The sequence below is a fragment of the Geotrypetes seraphini genome, chromosome 13 (assembly GCF_902459505.1).
Source record: "Geotrypetes seraphini chromosome 13, aGeoSer1.1, whole genome shotgun sequence".
Classification (NCBI taxonomy): domain Eukaryota; kingdom Metazoa; phylum Chordata; class Amphibia; order Gymnophiona; family Dermophiidae; genus Geotrypetes; species Geotrypetes seraphini.
Genome location: NC_047096.1, coordinates 3582099 through 3603878, shown reverse-complemented (window position 1 = coordinate 3603878; position 21780 = coordinate 3582099). Strand labels below are relative to the sequence as shown.

Genomic DNA, 21780 nt, shown 5'->3' with positions numbered 1-21780 from the left:
CCTCTCCACCACCTCCACTCACTCACTTTCCCCCACTTCTTACCTTCCATTAGAGAAGGACATGGGGGACAAATTTTTCCCCATCCCCGTGGAAACTCATTTTCCCATCCTGTCGAGTTCTTTTCCTGCCCCCGCCCCATTCCTGTAAGCTCCGCCCTCATCTGCACAAGTGTCAAACATTTAAAATCCTAAGTGGCAACATTCTAGAGCTCAGATTGTGATGTCATAATGCCTCATTCCACCAATGCCTAAGCTCCGTCCTCATCAGCACAAGCCTCAAACCTTTAAAATCATAAGTGTTTGAGGCTTGTGCGCTTAAGACAGAGCTTATAGGAATGGGGCAGGGACAAGGACAGCAACAAAACTCATGGGGACGGGACGAGGACAAGCCTCCAACACTTCAAAATCCTAAGAAGCAACATTCTAGAGCTCAGACTGTGATGTCATAATGCCTCATTCCACCAATGCCTAAGCTCCGGCCTCATCTGCACAAGCCTCAAACCCTTTAAAATCATGTGTTCGAAGTTTGTGCAGTTAAGGCTGAGCTTACAGGAATGGGGCAGGAACAGGGACAGCGACAGCGACAAAAGCCACGGGGACAGGACAGGGAAATTGAGTTTCTGCGGGGACAGGGAAAATTTTGTCCCCTTGTTGCTCTCCTCTCACCACCACACATTTCTTGCCTTCTCCGCCTCTCCTTTCCCATCTTCTCCTCCTCTCTCTAATCTTTGCCATTTACCTTTGTCTCCCCTCAGTTTCCACCTCTCCCTCCCTCCCTTCTCACTCTCCTTTCATCTCCCACCATCCACTACCACAATTTGTCTCTTATCTTACCCATCTATCTCACCACTCACTTCTCGCCTCTCCTTCTGACAGCACCACCTCCTGTCTCTCGCCCTTACCTCTCACTCTACACCAGGGTCGTCCAACAGGTCCAGTCGTGTTTTCAGGATTTCCTCGATGAATCTGAGTGACATCTGTTTACATGTACTGCTTCCATAGTATGCAAATAGATCTCATGCAAATTCATTTGGGAAATCCTGAAAACGTGACCCGGCGAGGACCGAGGTTGGATGCCCCCTGCTCTATACCCTTCCCCTTCCTTTCCTTCTCATCTCCTGGATTCACCCACCTCTCATCCCTCACGTATTGGTGTTCTAATCTAAATTATCCATAGGATCTCTATAGAAATACCAAAGGATAGAGAACCCAAATTGCAGAGAGTTACATGAAAGGCTGCATGTGAAAGAGAGTTAGAGGAATTTAAACCCTCTACAGCAGTGTTTCGCAACACATGGTACGTGTACCCTTAGGGGTACGTGGCCTGGCTGCTGTGGAGGATATTCCCGCCCATCTGTAGAAGCTGCCGCCGCTGGGGATCCCACCTTCCTGCCTGCCCCCTGCCAGGATCTCTCCCTCCCTGCCCGGGCATTATAATTAGTACTGTTATTATGGGGGTGAGGTCAGGGGCGGGGGTACTTGGCTTGAAGAGGTTTACATGAATTTATTCAGGAACTCAAAGCGTTTTCCCCTGTCTGTCTTGGTGGACTCACAATCTGTCTAATGTACCTGGCCCAAGGGTTTGAACCCACAACCTTAGGCTGTAGCTTTAACCACTCCGCCATAGAGAGCTGAACTGGGCTGGTTTTGCACTGGAGCCCAGTCTGCTGTGAGCGAGTGTGTTATTTGAAGAGACTTAGCTGTTGTGTGTGACCCAGGATTTGCCTTCAAATCCTCTCCCAAGGGCACATGACAAGCCACCACCCATGTGACGTCCACTAAACGTGGCAGCTCTTTGCTTATGATTAGGAGCCTGGCAAACACAGTTTCCTTGCTGGTGCAGGGGAGGTCAGCCACGCCCTTTGCTTGTGGATTTTCCGGTTTGCCTGTAGTCATGGAGGCTTCTCCTAAACACCAGTCAGGGCTGATGCAGGTATGAGGTGTAGTGCTGCCAAATGGATCCAGATTCACCCGAAAGGGCTGATCCAGTCCTGGGTTTACCCCCACTGCATGCAGGGACTTGTAGTTCTGATTTCCTGATTGCATTCCCTAAGAAAAGCAAGACCTACAAGCCTGCCAGAAAAATCTGGAGTCAGCTGGCAAACCTTCTGAGTTGTGCCCTCCTCAGTTGTCAATTGGACCCCTAGATGCCCCTCCCCCTGAGATTTTTATAATTAAACCCAATCACCCCCAGCTCTACCAGAAAAATCTGGACATTATAGAATCACAAAGCCCTAAATGAAGGCAATTACTGTCTTTGAAAACAATCCACTTCTTTCTGGGTAAAGGATGGTTCTCTGAGGACCCACTGGAGTGTTTTGAATGCATCTGCTCTTTGCCATCCCTTAAGCTCAGCCTAGGTAAGCTGGCCCTGACCTCAGCCTTGCTAAGCAGCATTCCCCCACCTACCCTACTCTAATACCGAGGCTCAAACACAGCTCTGCTCGATAGCACCCCCTGCTGTTGCTGTTCCAGGACTGAGGCTCACAGACACAGCCCTGCTAAATCCTGGCCACACCCCCTCTGAAGCTGCGCGCAGAATAAGTTAGGCGCCTAGGTTCTTTAGGCCAAGAGAAGCACAATAGCTGCCGATCACCAATTAGCGCTTGCCAAGTGCTAAAAATGGGTTGTGAGCACCTCTTGGTCGTTCAAAATTGCGCGGCCATCTTTGGGTGACCTACGGGTGGTACCGACGGCATCGGGATTGCATAAATCACCTAAAGAAGGGCTGCTTTCATCGATGCCAGATGGGACTCTGTAATGCAGACCAACCCCCCCCCCCCCCCGACCCCTAAAACTCGGAACTGGGGAGGCAGCTGCCATGTTTACTGCAAATGGCCGCAGCACTTACACGGGGCAAGAACTGCTGCTTCTTATCCGCCTACCCCCCCCCCCCCAGGAAAAGTCTGGCTTACAGCTGGGCTCCCCCCACCCTGGAGAAAAGGAAAAGCTGTGTCAGAGAGAGAAGCGGGAGGAGAAAGAGAGTGGGTGGGGAGAGATGAGTCACAGAAGGAGAAGCAGGAAGGAGAGAGCCAGAGACCCGGGCAGGGAGTCGGTTCTTCTGGAGGCAGAGCCCGGTTCGGAAGGGGGCAGATGCGAGTCGGTTCTGCTTTGCTTTCATTTGGGGCTGAGGAACAGAGGAGACAGACACCGGACTGGTATTATATGTGTCTATACTCTATGTAGGATGATTGACTGGGCAATTCCGGTCCTGGGAGCCAGCTCAGGTTTTCCGGATATCCACATGAGATGGATTTGCATCTCAAGGAGGCAGTGCATGCAAATCCGTCTGGTACATATTCATGGTGGAGATACTGAAAACCTGGCCTGGCTCCAGCTCTCGAGGGCCGGAATTGCCTACCCCTGGACTAGGGTCATAAATGTAGGAAGTGGGACAGTTCACATCAATCTTGGGGACTGCAAGATTTATTTATGTTTACATCATTTTTATTGAGCCCAAGTAAACAGAAACAACCAACACATGAGAAAAACAGCCAGCACAGGGCTCAAACAATTTTCGTTCAAAACTAACCAGCCCCCCCCCCCCACCCCCCAAACCCCATCTATCCAATACCGAAAACAACACAGGTGCAAGGGAGTGAAAGAAGAAAAAAAAGAGAGGACCAAAATGCTACTGTACGACTGATCACAGGGTCTTAAAAGTTTGCAGCGGGGGAAAAGGAATTCCAGAAGGGTCCCCAGATGTGCGGAAATTGCCCACCCTCTGGAGAATCCAAAGAGCGAAGCTGGGTGCGTTCCATCTTTATGTGTTGCCGCCATTGCTGAAGGGTGGGGGGCAAGATTTAGTTCTATTAATACAAATAAAACCAGAATACACATACAGAAATACATAACGACAATGTCCTTTGTCTTGGGGACCCGACCCAAAAGGGTTAGTCTCTAAAATCGGGTTACACTTCCCAAAAACTTTTTTGGGCTTTTCTATGGTATAAATCTCAAAAACCATTACAGAGGCTCATGTAAACTGCTCTGAACTGATTCCCCAGTAAACATAAACTTGCCACTCAGGGCTCTGGTTTATCTCCTTCTTTACGAAACAATATTTGTTTTATTACTTATATTTCTGAAAATACATTCTCATTGAGATCTTTGGACTGCCAGTCGGCCAGACACCGACTATGACCTCCGCCCCCCACAGATCCTCGCCACGCGGTCGGGGGCGGGAAAGGCAGCCTGCGCCTTGAAACCTGGGTGGGTTTCACTCTAGATGCGTGCAGCCTGCGCTTAAAACCCGTAACAAGGTCAGCGGGCAAACAAACTCCCAGGGGAAGGGACCCCGAGTCTAGAAAGGGTGGCACACAGCGGGCTGGCTCCACAGATCCACGGCAGGACTGCATCCTTTCCTCCGACAGGAGCCGTACAGGAAGCAGCTCAGCGCCGAGCAGTAGCGCCAAAGCGTGCTCCTGCTCGGTACTGCTCAGCAGTTGAAGCCAGAACTCGTGGCAGCGACCAACCGGGTTAGCAGCAGGGCAGGAGCACGGAAACAAATGCCCTTAGTTTTTTGGAAGTTTAAGGCAAATTTGGTTGAGTTTAAGGTTTATTTCTTGAACATTTCCTGGAGCATTAGGATTCATCTCCATATGCGAAGGGTAAATCCTATTGATTGAGCGAGAGTCATGAAGAATGTTGATTTGATTTGATTCAATTCCCTCTTTAACATATACCCTCTCTTTTACGAACGCATAGCGTGGGTTTTAGCACGCTTATAGAATTCCTGTTGAGCGTCAGAGCAGTTACCGCCGCTAAAACCCGTGCTCTGCGTCCGTAAAAGAGGGGGATAGTGCAACCCCCTCTCCAATCTGATTTACTCTATTCTTGCGATATAATTTGTACCCAGGTAACACAGTGTCCCGTTAATTGTCCTCATTCCACCAGGTCTCTGAGACGCCTCATCATTCAATGCTATATACTCTCCTACTTTATTTTTTAGGCTTCTAGCATTTGTAAACAGACACTTTAAATTGTGTTTTCTCCTTGTATCTACAGTCTGCTGAGAAGATGACTGAGATAATTTGAGTCCTTTACTCGGCCTTTCTCTTACGCACGCACTCCTGGCTTTCTTTCACCATTATTGAAATCTGAGACTCCCTAAATATCCTGTTTCAATAGTATCCTTCAAGGATACTGCACACCGAACCAACTGCTCCCAGAAGACTGGCCGCTTACAAGCTGCTCTATCTCCTTTTGAAACACAAATTGAGCAGATGATTTTAAATTATTGTCCACAATGACCCCTTAATTCCCTAATATCATGTAGATATAATATAAATTATTCTTCACAATTTGCAACATTTTACACTTATCCACATTAAATTTCATTTGCCATTTGGACACCCAGTCTTCTAGTCTGCCAAGGTTCTCCTGCAATTGGGCTCTTATTTCTAGTCCCTATTGATGTCACTAGTCAGTCAAGATCTTTGTCTTCACAATTAAGTTTTTATTTCCATTGATCTTTAGAATCAAATCTCTCAGATTTTCACTTTTAGCTAGTAGCGTGATATCATCAGCATAGTGAAGGATTTTCACACCTCAGCTTTCTTCATTCAGTCCTGTGTCTCTGATGTTTTGTTCTATTAACTTTGATTATGTCTCTTGTTCCTTGCGCTTTCCTGAACCCTCATTTCGCTTCAGATAGTTCTTGTTCCAGGTATGGTTTCGGTCTCTTCTGCCTGAACTTAAGTAGAATCTTGCTGACAGGCAGGATCAGAGTGATTGTGTAATAATTTCCACAGTCAGCTGGACCACTTCTCCGCTCAGTCAGGAATAACATTGTTATCCAAATTTCCTGGCAGAGCTTTGTAAGAACTGTAGTGGCTGCATCCGATTGCTGTAATGTTTCAGTGGGAATACCATCAATGCCTGGCGCTTTGTCCTTGATAAGGCTTTCTAGATTGCACCAACGGTTTCTGATCATAAGGTACAGATTGAAACGGCTGTTGATCCATTTGATCTTTTCGGTATAATGACTCTCTGGTTTCTATGCACCAGATTCTCTGTTTTGTTCAATACGGATCTTTGAGCATCTTTTAATATTGCAATTTGAGAAGGTGGTAAGTGTTTCTGTGCTAACTTTTAAAACAAGAATGACACCATCCCCGGGGTTGATCATTAGATGCCTTACTCCATATACACCTACATGTTTACTACACTGAAGCAATCAAAATCTATCAGAAATTCCATCACCACGTCATATAATATACGATACCATCAGAAAATCACATTATTCTCTCACTCCCCCATCATTATGAGACAGTATGCTTATATACCATTGAGAAGACTCCTCTCTTACCAAATTGAAATCAAATTTAAAAACATTTCTTTTCAAAGATGCGTTTAACTGCTAATACGGTCTCTGCCTCTTTTATCTTGCAGAATTTTAATGCCCTCCCTATTGTCTTTCTCTTTTGATGTCTCTCTTTCCCTTGATTATTGTATTTCTAGTCTGTCCTGGTTATTGTGATTACCTTTTTATTATTTAATTTTAGCTTTATAATCATGTACACTGCTTGCATATTTGATAAGTGGTATATCAAATTTTAGTAAACTTGATTAGCTCACTTACAATGTGCTAAAGCAATGTTCTTCAACCACCGGTCCATGGACCAGTGCCGGTCGACAGAAATTTCTTGCCGGTCCACAGGGCCAGCACATGCATCAGGCCCAAGTTTCCAAGTTTCCAAGTTTATTAGTTTTTAATAACCCGATCATAAAATGAATATCTGACCGGTTTACAATTATATAATAATTAAAAAAGAATTTAATATAGAATAGAGAGAAATAAAAAGAGTGTAAAAGAGTATTTAGAGTGAACACGTATGACATTTACAGACAAACTAGAAAGTGAGGAAAAATGGGGAGGTGGGAAAAAGTTACATAATTGTAGAAGGAAAAAAGGATATAGAGGGAAAAGGGGACGACACATAAGGGGTGGGGGTATAATAAAAAAGAAGGTGGACTGCTCTAAAATAAAAAAAAAAAATAAAAAAATATATTATTATTTTATGATTAGGATTTATCGTACGCATCTTGAAAAAGGAAAGTTTTGAGATTGACCTTAAATTTTGGTAGTTGTAGTTCATCGCGAAGATATTGAGGGAGAGAGTTCCATAAGGTGGGTGCTGTTATTGTGAAATTAGTTTTTCTAGTGTAATAGGATTCTTTTAAGGATGGTATATAGAGAAGTTTTTGATCAGTAGATCTTAAAGAACGAGGTGAACTTTGGGGTATTAATAATTTATCAAGAAATGAAGGTAGGTGAGAGTTTTTAATTTTGAAAGAGAGGAGAATAATTTTATAAGTTATACGGTGAGTGATCGGGAGCCAATGAGCCTCCTTAAGGAGAGGAGTGACATGTTCGAATTTGCCTTTTTTATTTATTAATTTGATTGCTGTGTGTTGTATGAGTTGTAAGCGTCGAATTTCTTTTTGAGGCAGACCATTAAGAAGGGAATTACAATAGTCTAAATGTGAGATGACTAATGAGTGGATTAGAATGTTAATTGAATCTGTATTTAGAATAGTACTGAGAGAGCGGATGATACGTAATTTGAAGAAGCAGGTTTTAACGACAGAACTTATGTGGTCATGATAAGAAAGCGTACTGTCAAAAATGACACCTAATAATTTTATATGATTTTTCATAAGTAATGGGATAGATTTAATGTAGATAGTTCCTGGTAGTGATTCTGAAGTTTTAATCGGGAGAAGAAGACCACAGGATTTTTCAATATTGAGTGAGAGTTTGTTGGAAAGGAGCCAATCACTTAGAATATCTAATTTGATATTTAGATCTATAATATCTGAAGGATTTGATGTATTGATTGGATAGAGCAGCTGTATATCGTCTGCGTAGGCGAAAATTGAAAATCCTATTGATTGGGCTAGAGAGAGAAGAGGGGATAAGAAGATGTTAAAAAGTAAAGGAGACAGAATTGAACCTTGGGGTACTCCAAACGTTTGAGTTACCGAAGAAGAAGTTTGATTATTTGAAGAAACTATAAAGTTTCGGTCGTGAAAGTAGGATATAAACCATTGGAGAGCATGACCTGTGATATTACAATCCGAAAGTCTAGCCAAGAGTAGGGAATGATCTATGGTATCGAAGGCTGCTGATAAATCGAGAGAAATTAATATAACGGATTTTAAGTGATCATGAAAGTATTGTATGGTTGTAGTAAGACCAAGTAGTGATAGTTCAGTAGAATGAGAGGTGCGAAAACCGGTTTGATATGGATGTAGGGCATGAGTTTGGTCAAAAAATTCTGATAGTTGGGAATGAATAATTTTTTCGGTAAGTTTAGTAATTAATGGTAAGTTAGCAATAGGACGGTAGTTGTTAGGGAGGGAGGGATCTGTATTATATTGTTTGAGTTTTGGAAAAACTAAAGATGTTTTCCATGCGATAGGAACAAGGCATTCCGAGAAAGATTTGGAAATCATTTCTCGTAGAAAGGGACCAAAGAAAGAAAAATGTTTTTTAAGCAATAGTGGGGGAATGCATTCCATAATATTGTTAGGGGAGTTAATAGTTTGAAGAATAGTGTGAAGATGAGTTAATGAAGGGACTTTGAAATTGGAAAAAGTACTAAAAGATAGAGAAGTAAGATTATCGTTAGTTGGGGATGAGAACGTAGGTAGAGAAGGTCCTAGATTTGTTCTAATTGTTTTGACTTTGGAGTCAAAAAAATTGGAAAGTTGATCGGCTGATGGTAAAGTTGATTCGGGAGGGGAGAGTTTTTTTTTTTGAATATTTTGATAGAGACTGCGCTATGCGAAAGAGTGTGGATGTTCTTCAACCGCCGGTCCACAGTGCGATCGATGCGGCGTTATCTTCGAGCCAGCTCACTCTTCCTAACTGATTCAGTGGACAAAGCCACAGGCAGTGGCTCCTACGGGCATCCTGCGCCTGAACCAGAAGCTTTCTCTCTGACGTCGCAACGTCAGAGGGAAGGCTTCCAGATGAGGCACGGGATGTGCAAGGTGCAATTAGTACTATTATGGGGGCGGGGTCTGGGGTGGAGATTGGGTAGAGATGGGTGGGATCTGGCCCACGACTTAGCCCAGTGTTCTTCAACCGCTGGTCCACTGACTGATGCCGGTCCACAGAATAATTTTTTTCTTTCTGCCGGTCCATAGGTGTAAAAAGGTTGAAAAACACTGTGCTAAAGGACTTTTCTGTCTGGTAACTGTGTGAAAATCTGCTGGGACCCCCGTCACCCCCTCCCCCCCCAGCTAGCACACACAAGTCTTATACTTTCCACGCATCAAGTTTTCCATCTGACGCACAGTAAGTGCAAACTTTATTGCATTTTAGTTAAAGAGTCTCTACATTGGACATCTCTCATATGGAATAAGCTGCCACGTGGATGGTGGTGTTACGACGGTGACAGAAGTGTTTTTAAAACCATTTCTGAAGTTACATTTTTGATATACTGCTAATGGCAACACCTTCAAGGCAGTTTACATGAATAAAATCACAGCAAAATGTTAGAAAAAAGAAATTACATCAAAATAAAAGAAAATTCAAAGTAGAGCTCTGCTTAAGTTCGCCAACCCTGGCCCAAACCGCCACTGACCATTTTTAACCACCAAATGCCTCAGTAAATAAATATGTTTTAAGTTGTCTTTTGAATGACAAAAATGAAGTTTCTAATCGTAGGTGTTAAGATAGTGAATTCCAATCAGATGCCATATAGCATTGGTGGAAGGGATCATTAGGAGATTTTGTGGTGAACGTAGAGTTTATGTGTGAGAATACAGTATCAGAAGCCAAGATAGAAAAGCTGGTGAATTATATAGAGAGAATGACCCGGGGAGAAATTTGTCCCTGTCCCCACGAGTTCTGTCCTTGTCTCTTCCCCATACCAATAACCTGCAAGATACCTGGAATAAAGACAATGTTAATAGTCAGCTCCTATTCTGATATATTACCCTACACTCCTGTATGATTAAGAAGGGGATCACAAACAGATCGGAGAAGGTTATCACGCCGTTGTACTGGGCCATGGTACGCCCCCACCTGGAATACTGCGCCCCACACTGGTCACCGTACATGAAAAAGGACATAGTATTACTCAAAAGGGTCCAGAGAAGAGTGACAAAAATGGTTAAGGGGCTGGAGGAGTTGAAAAGAGGAGACTGAGAGGGGACATGATCGAAACATTCAAGATAATGAAGGGAATTGACTTAGTAGAGAAAGAGAGACTGTTCACCCTCTCCAAGGTGAAGAGAACGAGAGCAGGCAAATGGAGAAATACTCGGTCATTAGCTATTCATTTTCTCTGTTCTATCCCCAGCATTTCTCATGAATTCCAGCAAGAAAGTTGACCTGAAGATTATCATTCTGGGCTCGATGGGGTAAGACTCTGCAAATTCCCTACAACCTTATACCCCCAGACCTGCAGGTTTGGGGGGTCCAGTCGATTGTATCTAACCCTGTTATAAAAACAGTATAATTTTAAAAAACCAAAGTAGAGTGATCCTTTGGAAACCAGCAACCATCCAGACAGATTTATTCTCTGCCCAAATTATCAACTCCTCAAGAGTTTTATGTTTCTATTTCCTTTCATCAGGGTTGGAAAAACATCTTTGCTGCAGCAGTATGTAAATAAGAGATTTTATGAGGATTATCGGACCACCCTTGGTGCAAGTGTCCTTACAAAGAGCATCAAGATCGATGATGCCAGCATCAAACTCCAGGTAAGCTCTTCATTCACACCTGGGAAGTGGGAGGGTTATCAGATGTCTGGGAAAACACAGGCATGTCCTCTTTTTAGAGTAGAGAATGACACGGTGACAAAATTCATCATTGTTCCTATCCCTGCGGATAACTGTGGTAAACCATCCCCATGTCATTCTTTAAGGAGAGAGGGAAGAATCAGAGTCTGAGTGGGCCCAGCCACTGACCCTGAAGCCTTGCATTGAAGAATGCTGGTGTAGGAGGACTGAGGTTGAGATAGACACTAAAGAATGACAGTCTCTGGTATCCAGAGCAGATATTGTGATGTCATAATGCCTCAATCCACCAATGCCTAAGAGCCAACGTCATCAGTGATGTCACAATGGCTTCATTATCTTATACTTGGCTCACATAAGAATCAGAGTCTGAATGGGCCCAGCCACTGACCCTCAAGCTTTGCATTGAAGAACGCTGGTGTAGGAGGACGGAGGTTGAGATGGATACTAAAGAAGGACACGGGATGGGAAAGGTGATGAATTTTGTAACCGTGCCATTTTCTATTTTAGAAGACTGTCCAGGTGCCTGGATGTTTTTTTTTAAAAATGGGGAAGTCTGTCCAGGTTTATTCGGCTCTCCTGACTCTCCCACCTACCTCCTTCCCGGGCCTGGCTGGTGTAATATAATGTTTGAGCTGGCAGCAACAATGAGGTGAGTCTGCTACCACCAGCCTGGCCTGGAAGCCATCTCTCTGCAGATCCCACCTATGTGGGAACTGGAAATCACTGTAGAGAGGTGACTTCTGGGGCATGCCAGCAGCAGCAGACTCATCTTGTTGTTGCTGCCAGCTACCTGAAGATTATATTATAGTGGCTGGACCCGAGAAGGAGATAGGTGGGGTAATTGGAAGCTAGAGAGGTCGTGAGGGGAAGCAGCATCAGAGGCTGGAGGATGGAGGGGAGGGGAGCTGGGGGACTGGAGAAACAGCATGGATGGAGGAAGGGGGATGGAGAAACAGCATGGAGGGAGGAAGGGAAGGAGAAACAACATGGAGGAGGGCTGGAGAAACAGCATGGATGGAGGAAGGGAGGGAGGGGATGGACAAACAGCATGGAGGGAGGAAGGGAAGGTGAAACAACATGGAGGAGAGCTGGAGAAACAGCATGGAGGGAGGGCTGGAGAAGCATTATGGAAAGGAAAGAGTGCTAGGGAAATGAGTATGGAGTAGGTTAGTGATGGATGGATGGGGATAGACAGAAACAGAAGGAGAGGAGGTTGGAAGGAGAGAGAAAGAGAAGCACCCATGGGGAAGGAGGGTTGGAGGAAGGGAGAGAGTAGCACTAAAAGGGTACAAAGGATGGGAAAGGGGGCCAAGGAAATGGGTGGAGCGTGGGAGGGGCTGTGGGTGGATTGGGGGCGGGATCATGTGTCCTCTTTTTTTTCTTTTTTTTTATCTTCACAAATATGGTGGCCCTACTTCGGGGGCCTTGTTGGAGTCTCACTTTAACTCTACAGGAAATCCCAGTTATATAACAACAGTAACGTAAAACCCCCATAAGTAGCAGAAATAGACAATTTTGGGCCCTAGTGGGCACTGAGACCAAACACAACCCACCCTCCATAACGGCTACTCCTTCAATGGAGGATCAGCCTAGCGATTAATGCAGCAGTCCTGAGAACCTAAGAGACATGGTTTGATTTCCACTATAACTCCTTGTGACTCGGAGCAAGTCCCCCTTACCCTCCATTGCCCCAGGTACAAAATACCTACCTGTATATAATATGTAGAACACTTTGATTGTAATACAGAGGCCGGACTCTGCTACTACAACTACGATTAATTATTTCTAGAGCGCTACCAGACGTACGCAGCGATGCACAGAATCATGAATGAGACAGTCCTTGCTTGAAAGAGCTTACAATCTAAACCAACACACCCGCTTCTCCAGAACACTGCTTGGCATCTCACACCGGCCCTGCAGGGCGTGAGGGTAACTTGTCCTGCTCTCTTGGTGGTTCTGAAAGTTTGAGATGTTTTCACAGGGAAGAATAGATGGAGCGTGGTTGGAGTGCTCTGGAGGAGCGGGTGAGTTTGTGTAGCTTGGAAGTTCTTGGGAGCAAGGACTGTCTCATTCATGATTCTGTCTTGTGGAAGGAGCTGGGATTTCTGTAGTCTGAGCCCTTCCTCGTGTCTCACCGTGTGATCTTTTGTGCATCTCTCAGATCTGGGACACAGGGGGTCAAGAGCGTTTCCGCTCCATGGTATCCACTTTCTACAAGGGCTCAGACGGCTGCATCTTGGCCTTCGATGTTACAGACCAGGAATCCTTTGACTCGGTAGAAGACTGGCGACAAGACTTTCTGCAAAGGATTAGGCCATCGAGAGAAGACTTCCCCATGGTGATGCTGGGGAATAAGATTGATATCGGTGATCGGCAGGTAAAAAGGTGGGCTCAGTGCCGGGAGCTGGAGGGGGGGAGGGGGTGGATTCTGTCAGTGGTACGAGAGCCCCGAGTCACTAACACTTCGCAAATCTGTGACTGGAAGGTTGATGGTGTTGGCTTTCGCCCTTCTCCAAATGCCCCCAACTGAACTGGAGTTTAAATCTGTTCTGCGGAAGGCTTTGGGCTGGTTCTGGGGTAGTGAACTGCTCTTGAACCGGGGAGGGGTTGATGGGAGACTGGGTGGTCGGTTTGATTAACTTTTTTTTTTTTTTTTTTAATTCTTATATAGTGTTCCATATTAGGTGCTATTATATTTTCATTTTTTAAACTATGGATGGTTGGGTTTAGTTATATATTTTTATTTTTCTGTGAGCAAAATTATGCACATCGCCTTTTGGTTTACCGAAAGTTGATCCAGTGCGTTAGTAAACCTTAACAAATACGGGTAAACATGAAGTGCACAGGGCGCATGAGGCATCTGGTCCCTGCCCCTTACTCACGTTACTGGGCCAGACCAATCGTCCATCAAGCCTAGTAGCCCTTTCTTACGGAGGCCAATGCAGGTCACTATATCTGGCCAAAACCCAAAGGGTACAACATTCCAGAACCCCAAATAGTAGCAACATTCCAAACAGAATCCCCAGAGTAGCAACATTCCAAACAGAATCCCCAGAGTAGCAACATTCCAAATAGAATCCCCAGAGTAGCAACATTCCAAACAGAATCCCCAGAGTAGCAACATTCCATGCTGCCGATCCAGGGCAAGCAGTGGCTTCCCCTATGTCTGTCTCAATAACATAAGAAAATCCTTACTGGGTCAGACCAATGGTCCATCGATCAAAGTAGCCCGTTCTCACGGTGGCCAATCCAGGTGCACAGGGACAGTCACCTGACAGCATGCTTCCATCTCACAGGTATCGAAGGAAAGCGCCACCTGCTGGTGCAACGAAAGAGCCATCCCTTATTTTGAAGTCAGTGCCAAGGATGATATTAACGTGGATGAAGCCTTTGAAACTCTGGCGAGGAAAGCCCTGAATCAGGTGAGTGTCTCTTGCTCTGAATGGGTCATACTGACATCGTCCCAGCCCTGAAAAAGAACCATCCGGTCTGAACCCCATGACAAACCTATGTGCCCTTGTGGGAGGAATGATAGCCCTGGGTCCCTGAGCACGGTTGTTGCTGGTTATCCAAGTCACAGAGACAGCTCCTATCAAATTGAGGCTCTCCGGTGTCTTAGGTTCTGTAAAAACTCCTGAAGGTGAAAAAGTCGTCAAGGTTCCCCCTACAGAGACAGCTGAGAACCGAGAGAGAAAGCTCCTGTGCATTAATTTGCAGCTGGAATGGTTAAAGCCACATTTTCAACCAGACACAAGTGCATCTTCCCCTTTTCGGGCTCTGACTGTGCAGGAGAGGATGCATGTGGAGATGAGTTGCAGACTTCACGTCAGGCTCGTCCTTAAGGGGATTTCTGCCTCAGATTGGGGGTTGTGGGATTGGATTGCTGGGGTTTGCTAGTTTGACACGAGGGGTTAGCTGTGTTGAGTTTTGGAAGTCTGGTATTTAGAGGGGCAGGTGTGGGATGCAATTAGTGTAGTTACTTACCTGTAACATAGGTTCTCTGTGGACAGCAGGATAGTCAGCCATATATGGGTGTTGCCCCAACAGCTCCCAATTTGCGGATAAGCTCTCCAATAGCTCAGAGAGATTATTATTATTTTTTTTTTTTTTTCTCTGAGCACGTGCCGTGCCTGGGCCCTACTGGACATGCCCGAGCACTACCCATTTCCCCCTGATTCCCCCTAATCCCAAGGATGTTCCTAAGTGTGGCCGGGTCAGCCGTACGGGGAGGCGGGTGGGTTGTGTGGCTGACTATCCTGCTGTCCACGGAGAACCTACGTTACAGGTAAGTAACTACACTTTCTCCTAGGACAAGCAGGATGAGTCAACCACATATGGGTGACTCCCTAGCCGAGGGATGTACCGACTGGACCTGCGCCTTAGCGCTATGTGCATCTCTCGCCTGGCTGTGGAGGCTGAGCCGGGCAGGGTAATCAGGCGAAGCAGGTTAAGATGTGTAAACAAGGTTTTTGATAAAGTGCTGTGTTAACTGGGCAATAATACTCACAGAACAGTGCAACTGGTCAATAGCTCTCAATGAACAGTGAGAAATCAACTGGTCAACAGTAACAATTCGTAATTGCATGTGACAATTAGTACTTGCATATTCAACCTTCAGTCTAAACATGTAGTACTGGAAGACCTACTTAATCAATATCTACGACACCCTACTTGATCAGTGTTTGTCAAGGTTGTGCTAGTGGTTGCAAGGGAAGGGCCGCTTGCAAGACTGTTTGGCCGAATGCATTCGGGGTGTGGAATGCTATGTCGAGGCAGTAGTGCTTGGTGAAGGTGTGCATGGAGGACCAAGTGGCTGCATTGCATATGTCCTCTATCATTGTGTGCTGTAGGTGAGCCAGAGTGGTGGCTACGGCTCTGAGCTGGTGGGCGTGGGCTCCCACCGGCGGTTCATGCTGCGCTCTTCTGTAGGTGCACTGGGATATCCAGCGTGAGAGCGTGTGTTTGGTGACCAGCAGTCCTGGTCTGTTTTGGTCGTAGGAGACGAACAGTTGTGAGGCTTGTCTGGTCTGTTGCGTCCTGTTGATGTAGGTGGTCAGGGCTCGCACACAGTCCAAGAGGTGTTGCTGAGGTGGCTGCAAGCTTCCCTGTGGGGTGATGTAGAGTGCAGGGAGGATGATAGACTGGTTGATGTGGAACGCTGAAGCCACCTTCGGGAAGAATTGGGGGTGGGTTCTGAGCTGTAGTTTGTGGATCCCCCACTGCTGCATTCCGATGAGGATGGCTGCTGGAGGAAGATTCTCGGGCCTCACTTCTCTTCAAGAAGTCTCTCAGTGCCCTCTTCCTTAGCTTGCGTGCACGTGGAGACAGGCGGGCACAATGCAAGCAACACTGGTCCTCGTGCACCGGACCCAAGCAGCGGACGCACAATTCATGAGGATCCAGTGTACTCATCCTTTTCCTGCATCCCGGGCATTTCTTTGATGTTTCTGGCATCTTCAAGATGGTAAGTAGAAAAGTTGTAATGGTAGAAAATTTTTAATGGAGAGCTGTAGAAAAATCCAACTGATGGGAACAGGCGGAAACTAAAGACTGGGGATTAGGGGGAAGCAGGGGGAAATGGGGTAGTTTTTTCTCGGGCATGCCCAGAGGAAAAAAAAATATATATATATCTCTGAGCTATTGGAGAGCTTATCCGCAAATTGGGAGCTGTTGGGACAACACCCATATGTGGCTGACTCATCCTGCTTGTCCTAGGAGAACAGTGAGTTGATTTGGAGTAATGATTGATTTCTTTTAAGGTTTGTGTTACAGGGTTGGCCTGGTGGTCAGGGGTGGGGGATGGAAGGGGGTATTCTGTAGCTTAGGAATTAATCTGTATCAATTACTGTATTTTTATCTGTTATGTAGACTTCTTTGGGTTCACATCTGTGGACGGATTTTGGGGAATACTGCAAATGTAAGATCATCCATTAGAAAATTGTTCCCAGGGACAAGTTCCAAAACCTAGTCAAGAACTGTATGAAGTTACTCCAGTAAAGAAAGGTGTCGCTGTACGTTCTGGGGTTAATATTCCAAATGAGTTAACTGAGCAGGAGATCCACTAGCAGTTACCACAGTAAATGACGGCAGAGGAAGACTCTCATAGAAACATGGCGGCAGATAAAGGCCAAATGGCCCATCCGCAGCATCCACTATCTCTTCCTCTCCCTATTGGCTAAGGCTCTTAACATTTGCATCTCCTCTTCCTATAGGCTAAGGCTCTTTACACCTGCATTGTGAGGTCATAGAGCTTTATGGTTATAGAAACATGACAGCAGATAAAGGCCAAATGGCCCATCCAGTCTGCCCATCCGCAGTAACCATTATCTCTGTCTCTCTCTGGGAGATCCCACGTGCCTATCCTAGGCCCTCTTTGAATTCAGACACAATCGCTGTTTCCACCACCTCTCATGGTCCATTCAGCCTGCCCAACAAGGTGGCCAGAGCTGCTGGCCTCAGTCACCCATGATTAAATGCTGGCTGTGAAGTCACCACCATGCCAACCATATTGGCAGCCAAACATGATGGGGATGATAACATGCTTATAAGCAAGATGCCAAGGATTGCTGACAGTATTAATTGGACAGAGCCACTGAATAGCAACAGTAACCACCCCTGTACTGACCAGTTAGTGCCATGGCGTTCTGTGAGTGGAGCTTGTACTTCATTGGCTAAGAACATAAGATAAGCATAATCTTACTGGCACAAACTGAAGGTCCATCAAGCCCAGTATCCTGTTTCCAGCAATGGCCAACCCAGGTCCCAAGTACCTGGCAGAAACCCGAGTAGCAAAATGCAATCCCAGGGCAAGCAGTGGCTTCCCCCATGTCTGCCTCAATAATAGACTCTACGGACTTTTCCTCCAGGAACTTGTCCAAACCTTTTTTAAATCCAGCTACGTTAACCAGTGTTGTCACATCCTCTGACAATGTGAATAAATCTTTCCTATTGGTTTTAAAGGTATTTCCATGTAACTTCAATGAGTCTGTCCTAACATTAGCTGCTAAGTTAACTGGGCACTAGTCCAAATATCAGCCAGTGCCCGCTTAATTTCTGGGTAGTAGTATGAGGGATGCCTGGTGCCCTCTCACTCAGTGGCGTAGTGAGGGTGAGAAGTGCCTCTTTCCTGCTCTCTTCTCCACCCCCTTTTACCTCCACACGCTCCTTTCCTGCCCCCTCCTGTCATGCACACCTGCTTCCCTTCCCCCATACTTCTGTAATGTTCCTGGCACAAGCAGCAACCCCCAAGCTGCTGCCATGCCAGCATCGACTCGTACTCTGACATCAGAGGAAGAGCCGACACTGGCGTGACAGCAGATTGGAGGTTGCTGCTTGAGAAGGGAAGCGGCACGCCCATGCGGCAGTGGTAAACTTGAGGGGGCTCTATGGAATGTGGGAGGGATGGGGGTCCAGTCAAGAGTCTCTAATTATCTTCAGAGAGGGTGAACGTGCCCCTTTCCCCTTGTGCAAGTCCTGGCCAATATCAGATGGGACCCGCATAAAATCCAGCCACCATGGCCCTGAATATTCAATGCCACTGGCTGTATATTGACCCGTCCGTTTGATTTTTTTGTTGTTGTTGTTAACCTTTATTTAAGTGAAGGAAAGTTAAGCGTTTATCTAGGGGCTGTTTTTCTGTCTGTCTTACAGTACTGGGAGTCAATTGAGAGTTATCTGACCGATTCCATTAAGCTGACATCGTTGGAGTCCACCAGTAGCAGTTGCTGTTGGTGAAACCTTCTGACGTCGACTGCAGGCCTCTCGTCGTCTGTACCTGCCCTGCCTCCACCTGCAGCCTGGAAGATCTGGGGCTTCTTCTCTGCCAAATTCACACCTTCACGGTCAGGGTGATGAGGTCTGAGTCCCACAGGTCATTCCTGGTGGGTATCAGGGTAGCAGAGGGAGGAGGCAACGTCTAGCACCTGAAGACGAAGGACAGAGAGATGGGACTCCTTGGACTCTTCAAAACACACGTGACCGAGTGACTCTGTCTAAATTCCAGGCTCTGTCTCACAAAAGAGAAACTCAAATTTGAGAAGCATTTGCGCAGTCAGTCCATCTCTTAACAGCAACCAGAGAGAGACATATTAAAGTCAGGCAGTGCTGGGACTCATCTGAATCTTCCACTCGTTCAGTCTGTGATCAGGAAAGTGTCGGGGAGACCAGCCTCTGGGAAAGTCTTCAGTCACATGAGAAAAATATGAAACTCTGATCAGCAAAAGCCCAGACTTTGAATTCTGCTTCTGAAATCCTCGCAGCTCATCCCCCTCGGCTCTTACACACCATCCCAGCTTTTAAATCTCTCTGTGACATTTTCTGTTGCCTTTGTTTATCCTCAGAAATCTAACATGCGGCCAGATTCAGAAACGCCCTCATTTGTAAACTTCTAGACAAGGAAACGAGTTCACTAATTTAAATCATCTCTACTTCCGCTTTCCAGGCTCTTCGTTGCTCTAATCTTGGTTTTAAGATTTAATTTCAGCTATTTGAACCCTATCTCAGCTGGAGCTGCTATTCCCAGTATGCAGTACAAACTGGAATCTCTCCAGGCAGCAGGCCAAACTGGATTTTGTTACTATACACCACACCCATGCTGATAACATAGGGGAGCCAGGGCAAGGCCTTAGCCTCAGCCTTGTAGATTATAGGGTTACCTGGCTCTGGAGCTGAGTCACTTTCAAATTAGCTAGAACGCAACATGCATTTACTTATCAAACAGACTGAGTTACAGCCGAGAGTAAAACTGAAACGCTGCTGATCTGGAAAGGGACTTTTCCTCCAGGAACTTGTCCAAACCTTTTTTTTAAATCTTTGAGACAGTGAAAGTGTGCACAGATTGTGACACACACCATTGGCTTAACTAGGCGTGTACAGGCAAAAATGGGCATTTTCTTTAGATTCCTATCATTTATGGAATGTTTCTTTATATTTGTTTTGTTCAGTTTGAGGGTAATGCTATCACAAATTGGGAAGGGGGTTGGGTGGAAGAGTTTGATTATTTCATTTTATTATCATAAAACATTTTAGGCTAATTTGAGAGGTGGGGGGGGGGGGCCCCCACAACCCAGTTGGAGCTTCAAGATTGCCAAAGTGAATACGCATGAGAGTCATTTGCATAAAATGAAAGCAGTTCGTGCAGATCAATCTCATGTGTATTCATTGTGGAAATCATGAAAACCCGACAGGATTGTGGACCGTGGTTGCCCAACTCTGAAATCAGTAAATAGAACTGGTTCTCATTAATGTACATTATTGAAATGGAATGGGGGAGGGGAATGAAATCTGCTTTCCTCCCCCCCCACCCCCCTTTTCTATCAGGTTACAAATGACATGACGTGACTCGATGGAGTGAGCAGGACCTTTGCTGGATAAAATGGTGCAGTGAAAAGACTAGGGGGACGGAGGTGGAAGAGGCCAGTGGCATTCTGAGGGGGGGGAGAGAGGCGCCCGGGGCAATCATAGGGCGGCTTCCGCTCAGAATATTTTTCCTGGTCCCGTCAAGAGCTGAGATTCTTCTCTTCAGTTTCAGAGAGCTTTAAAGACATTTTTCTGTCTTATACATTTCAAATGAAGTTTAGCTTTATTCTTTTTTTTTGTAAAGTATCTTTATTGGTACAATAGGAAACAGACATCGCCACACAACCAGCAAAGTGCGTAGCAATGCATCCAACAGGGTAAAGTATCGCTTAAAATAGTGATGCAAAACCAAAACAAACTGGACACAGTCAACCAGTGCAGAAACAATGTACCAAGGTAAACGCAGCAACCCCCAACAAAAAGGGGGGAATCCAGCTCCTCCAACAAGTGTGTCCAGAGAAGAATATTCCCGCAAGCAAGCAAGCAAGCAAAATAACCCCCCCCTGCACCCCAAAACATTCCCGACACCCCCAAGCACACCACTCACCCAACAGGCACCCAGCCCCTAGGAAGTAGGGGCACCCCTCAGATACCCACAGAGATGGCTAGCAATTCACACCCAGGCCAAGCATTGAGTCCACAAATGCAAATAGCGCTTTTGCTCAGGGGTAGACAATTTACACTTTTCCAAAGTAATTTCAAATCGAGCCGCTTGTTTCATGGAAAGAATCCAGGCTTGAAAGGGAGGCTCCAGCCCCTCCGCCCAGTGTTGCAAGATCAAGTGGTTTACCAAGAGGAAAGCAATAGTGAGACATTTACGGTCAGGCGCAGGCCTCAAGAGACCACTGATCACCCAAAAGCAGTCACATAATCCCAAGAAACAGATAAATGGAGCAATGCCTCTAACCGAGGGGGTACTGCAGCCCAAAGGATCAGTTTAGGGCACTTTCATAAGTACCAACATGGATTTTGCCACGGAGGCTAAACGGATGCGCCCCAAGAGCGGGTCAAATAGGCCCTATGGAGAAGTTTAAAGTGAATTTGCTGCAAATTTGTGGCCTTTAGAAACCCCCCTTCCTGAACAAGTCCTGAAAGTGGGCACTTTTGAGTTAGCTTAGCTTTATTCTGACTATTCTTGCCAAAATATTTGTTCTGGCTCTTTGTTATTTAACTATATGATTTTGTAAACCACTTTGGGCTCTGTTCTATAGGGAAGAGGTGGTATATAAGTCTGATGATCAGTATAGATGGATTTGATATTCTGCTTTTTTATGGTATAATCAAAAAAGTTAATATTTATTCTGTGCAGATACTTTTACTGTCCCTAACTTTCGGTACTTGAAAGTTATTCTTTCCATTAAAAAAAAGCCTTGAAAACGTGGACATTTTTAGGGGAAAATAATATTTTTAAATGGCATGAAAAAGGAATTGGACTTCTCCAGATACTGGAACTCAGGAATTTGGTTGGTCTTTATGCCTTTTAACTGGGAGTAATTTTAGGGTCTAGCCACAGGAGGGCAGCAGCGCAGCTTAGAATGAGGCACAGCGCTTGTTACCAGCTTGTAATTTGCAGTCGTTCGGGTTCTGCCACTCCCTGGTCAAGAACCTGCCTCTCTTCCTGTGCCAGGGGCAGCTAGGGCACCCCCCCCCCCCCATGCCGAAGAC

General features: G+C 45.7%; 1 protein-coding gene across 3 annotated transcripts; it reads left to right on the top strand.

Moving 5' to 3' along the window:
• The first annotated feature begins 2226 nt into the window (after positions 1–2226).
• RAB7B (RAB7B, member RAS oncogene family) lies at positions 2227–21773 on the top strand. Of its 3 annotated transcripts, none has more exons than XM_033919161.1 (6): positions 2227–2360; positions 10317–10377; positions 10593–10719; positions 12920–13135; positions 14055–14180; positions 18409–21773. In XM_033919161.1, exons 2-6 carry the CDS (start codon positions 10325–10327, stop codon positions 18490–18492), a joined length of 606 nt encoding a protein of 201 aa, XP_033775052.1. In that variant the 5' UTR covers positions 2227–2360; positions 10317–10324; the 3' UTR covers positions 18493–21773. The 3 variants fall into 3 exon arrangements, with proteins under 3 accessions (XP_033775052.1, XP_033775051.1, XP_033775050.1); XM_033919160.1 differs by lacking the exon at positions 2227–2360 and adding an exon at positions 2827–3158 and having other exon boundaries at positions 12920–13143; positions 18409–18419; XM_033919159.1 differs by lacking the exon at positions 2227–2360 and adding an exon at positions 2840–3158.
• The last annotated feature ends 7 nt before the right edge of the window (positions 21774–21780 follow it).

Excerpts from the sequence above, each read along its gene's own strand:
- RAB7B (XM_033919159.1), top strand. The coding sequence starts at position 2,999 with ATGAGTCACAGAAGGAGAAGCAGGAAGGAGAGAGCCAGAGACCCGGGC. Across the intron at positions 3,159-10,316 it reads AGGAGACAGACACCGGACTG|CATTTCTCATGAATTCCAGC; the intron begins GTATTATATGTG and ends TTCTATCCCCAG. Across the intron at positions 14,181-18,408 it reads CGAGGAAAGCCCTGAATCAG|TACTGGGAGTCAATTGAGAG; the intron begins GTGAGTGTCTCT and ends TCTGTCTTACAG.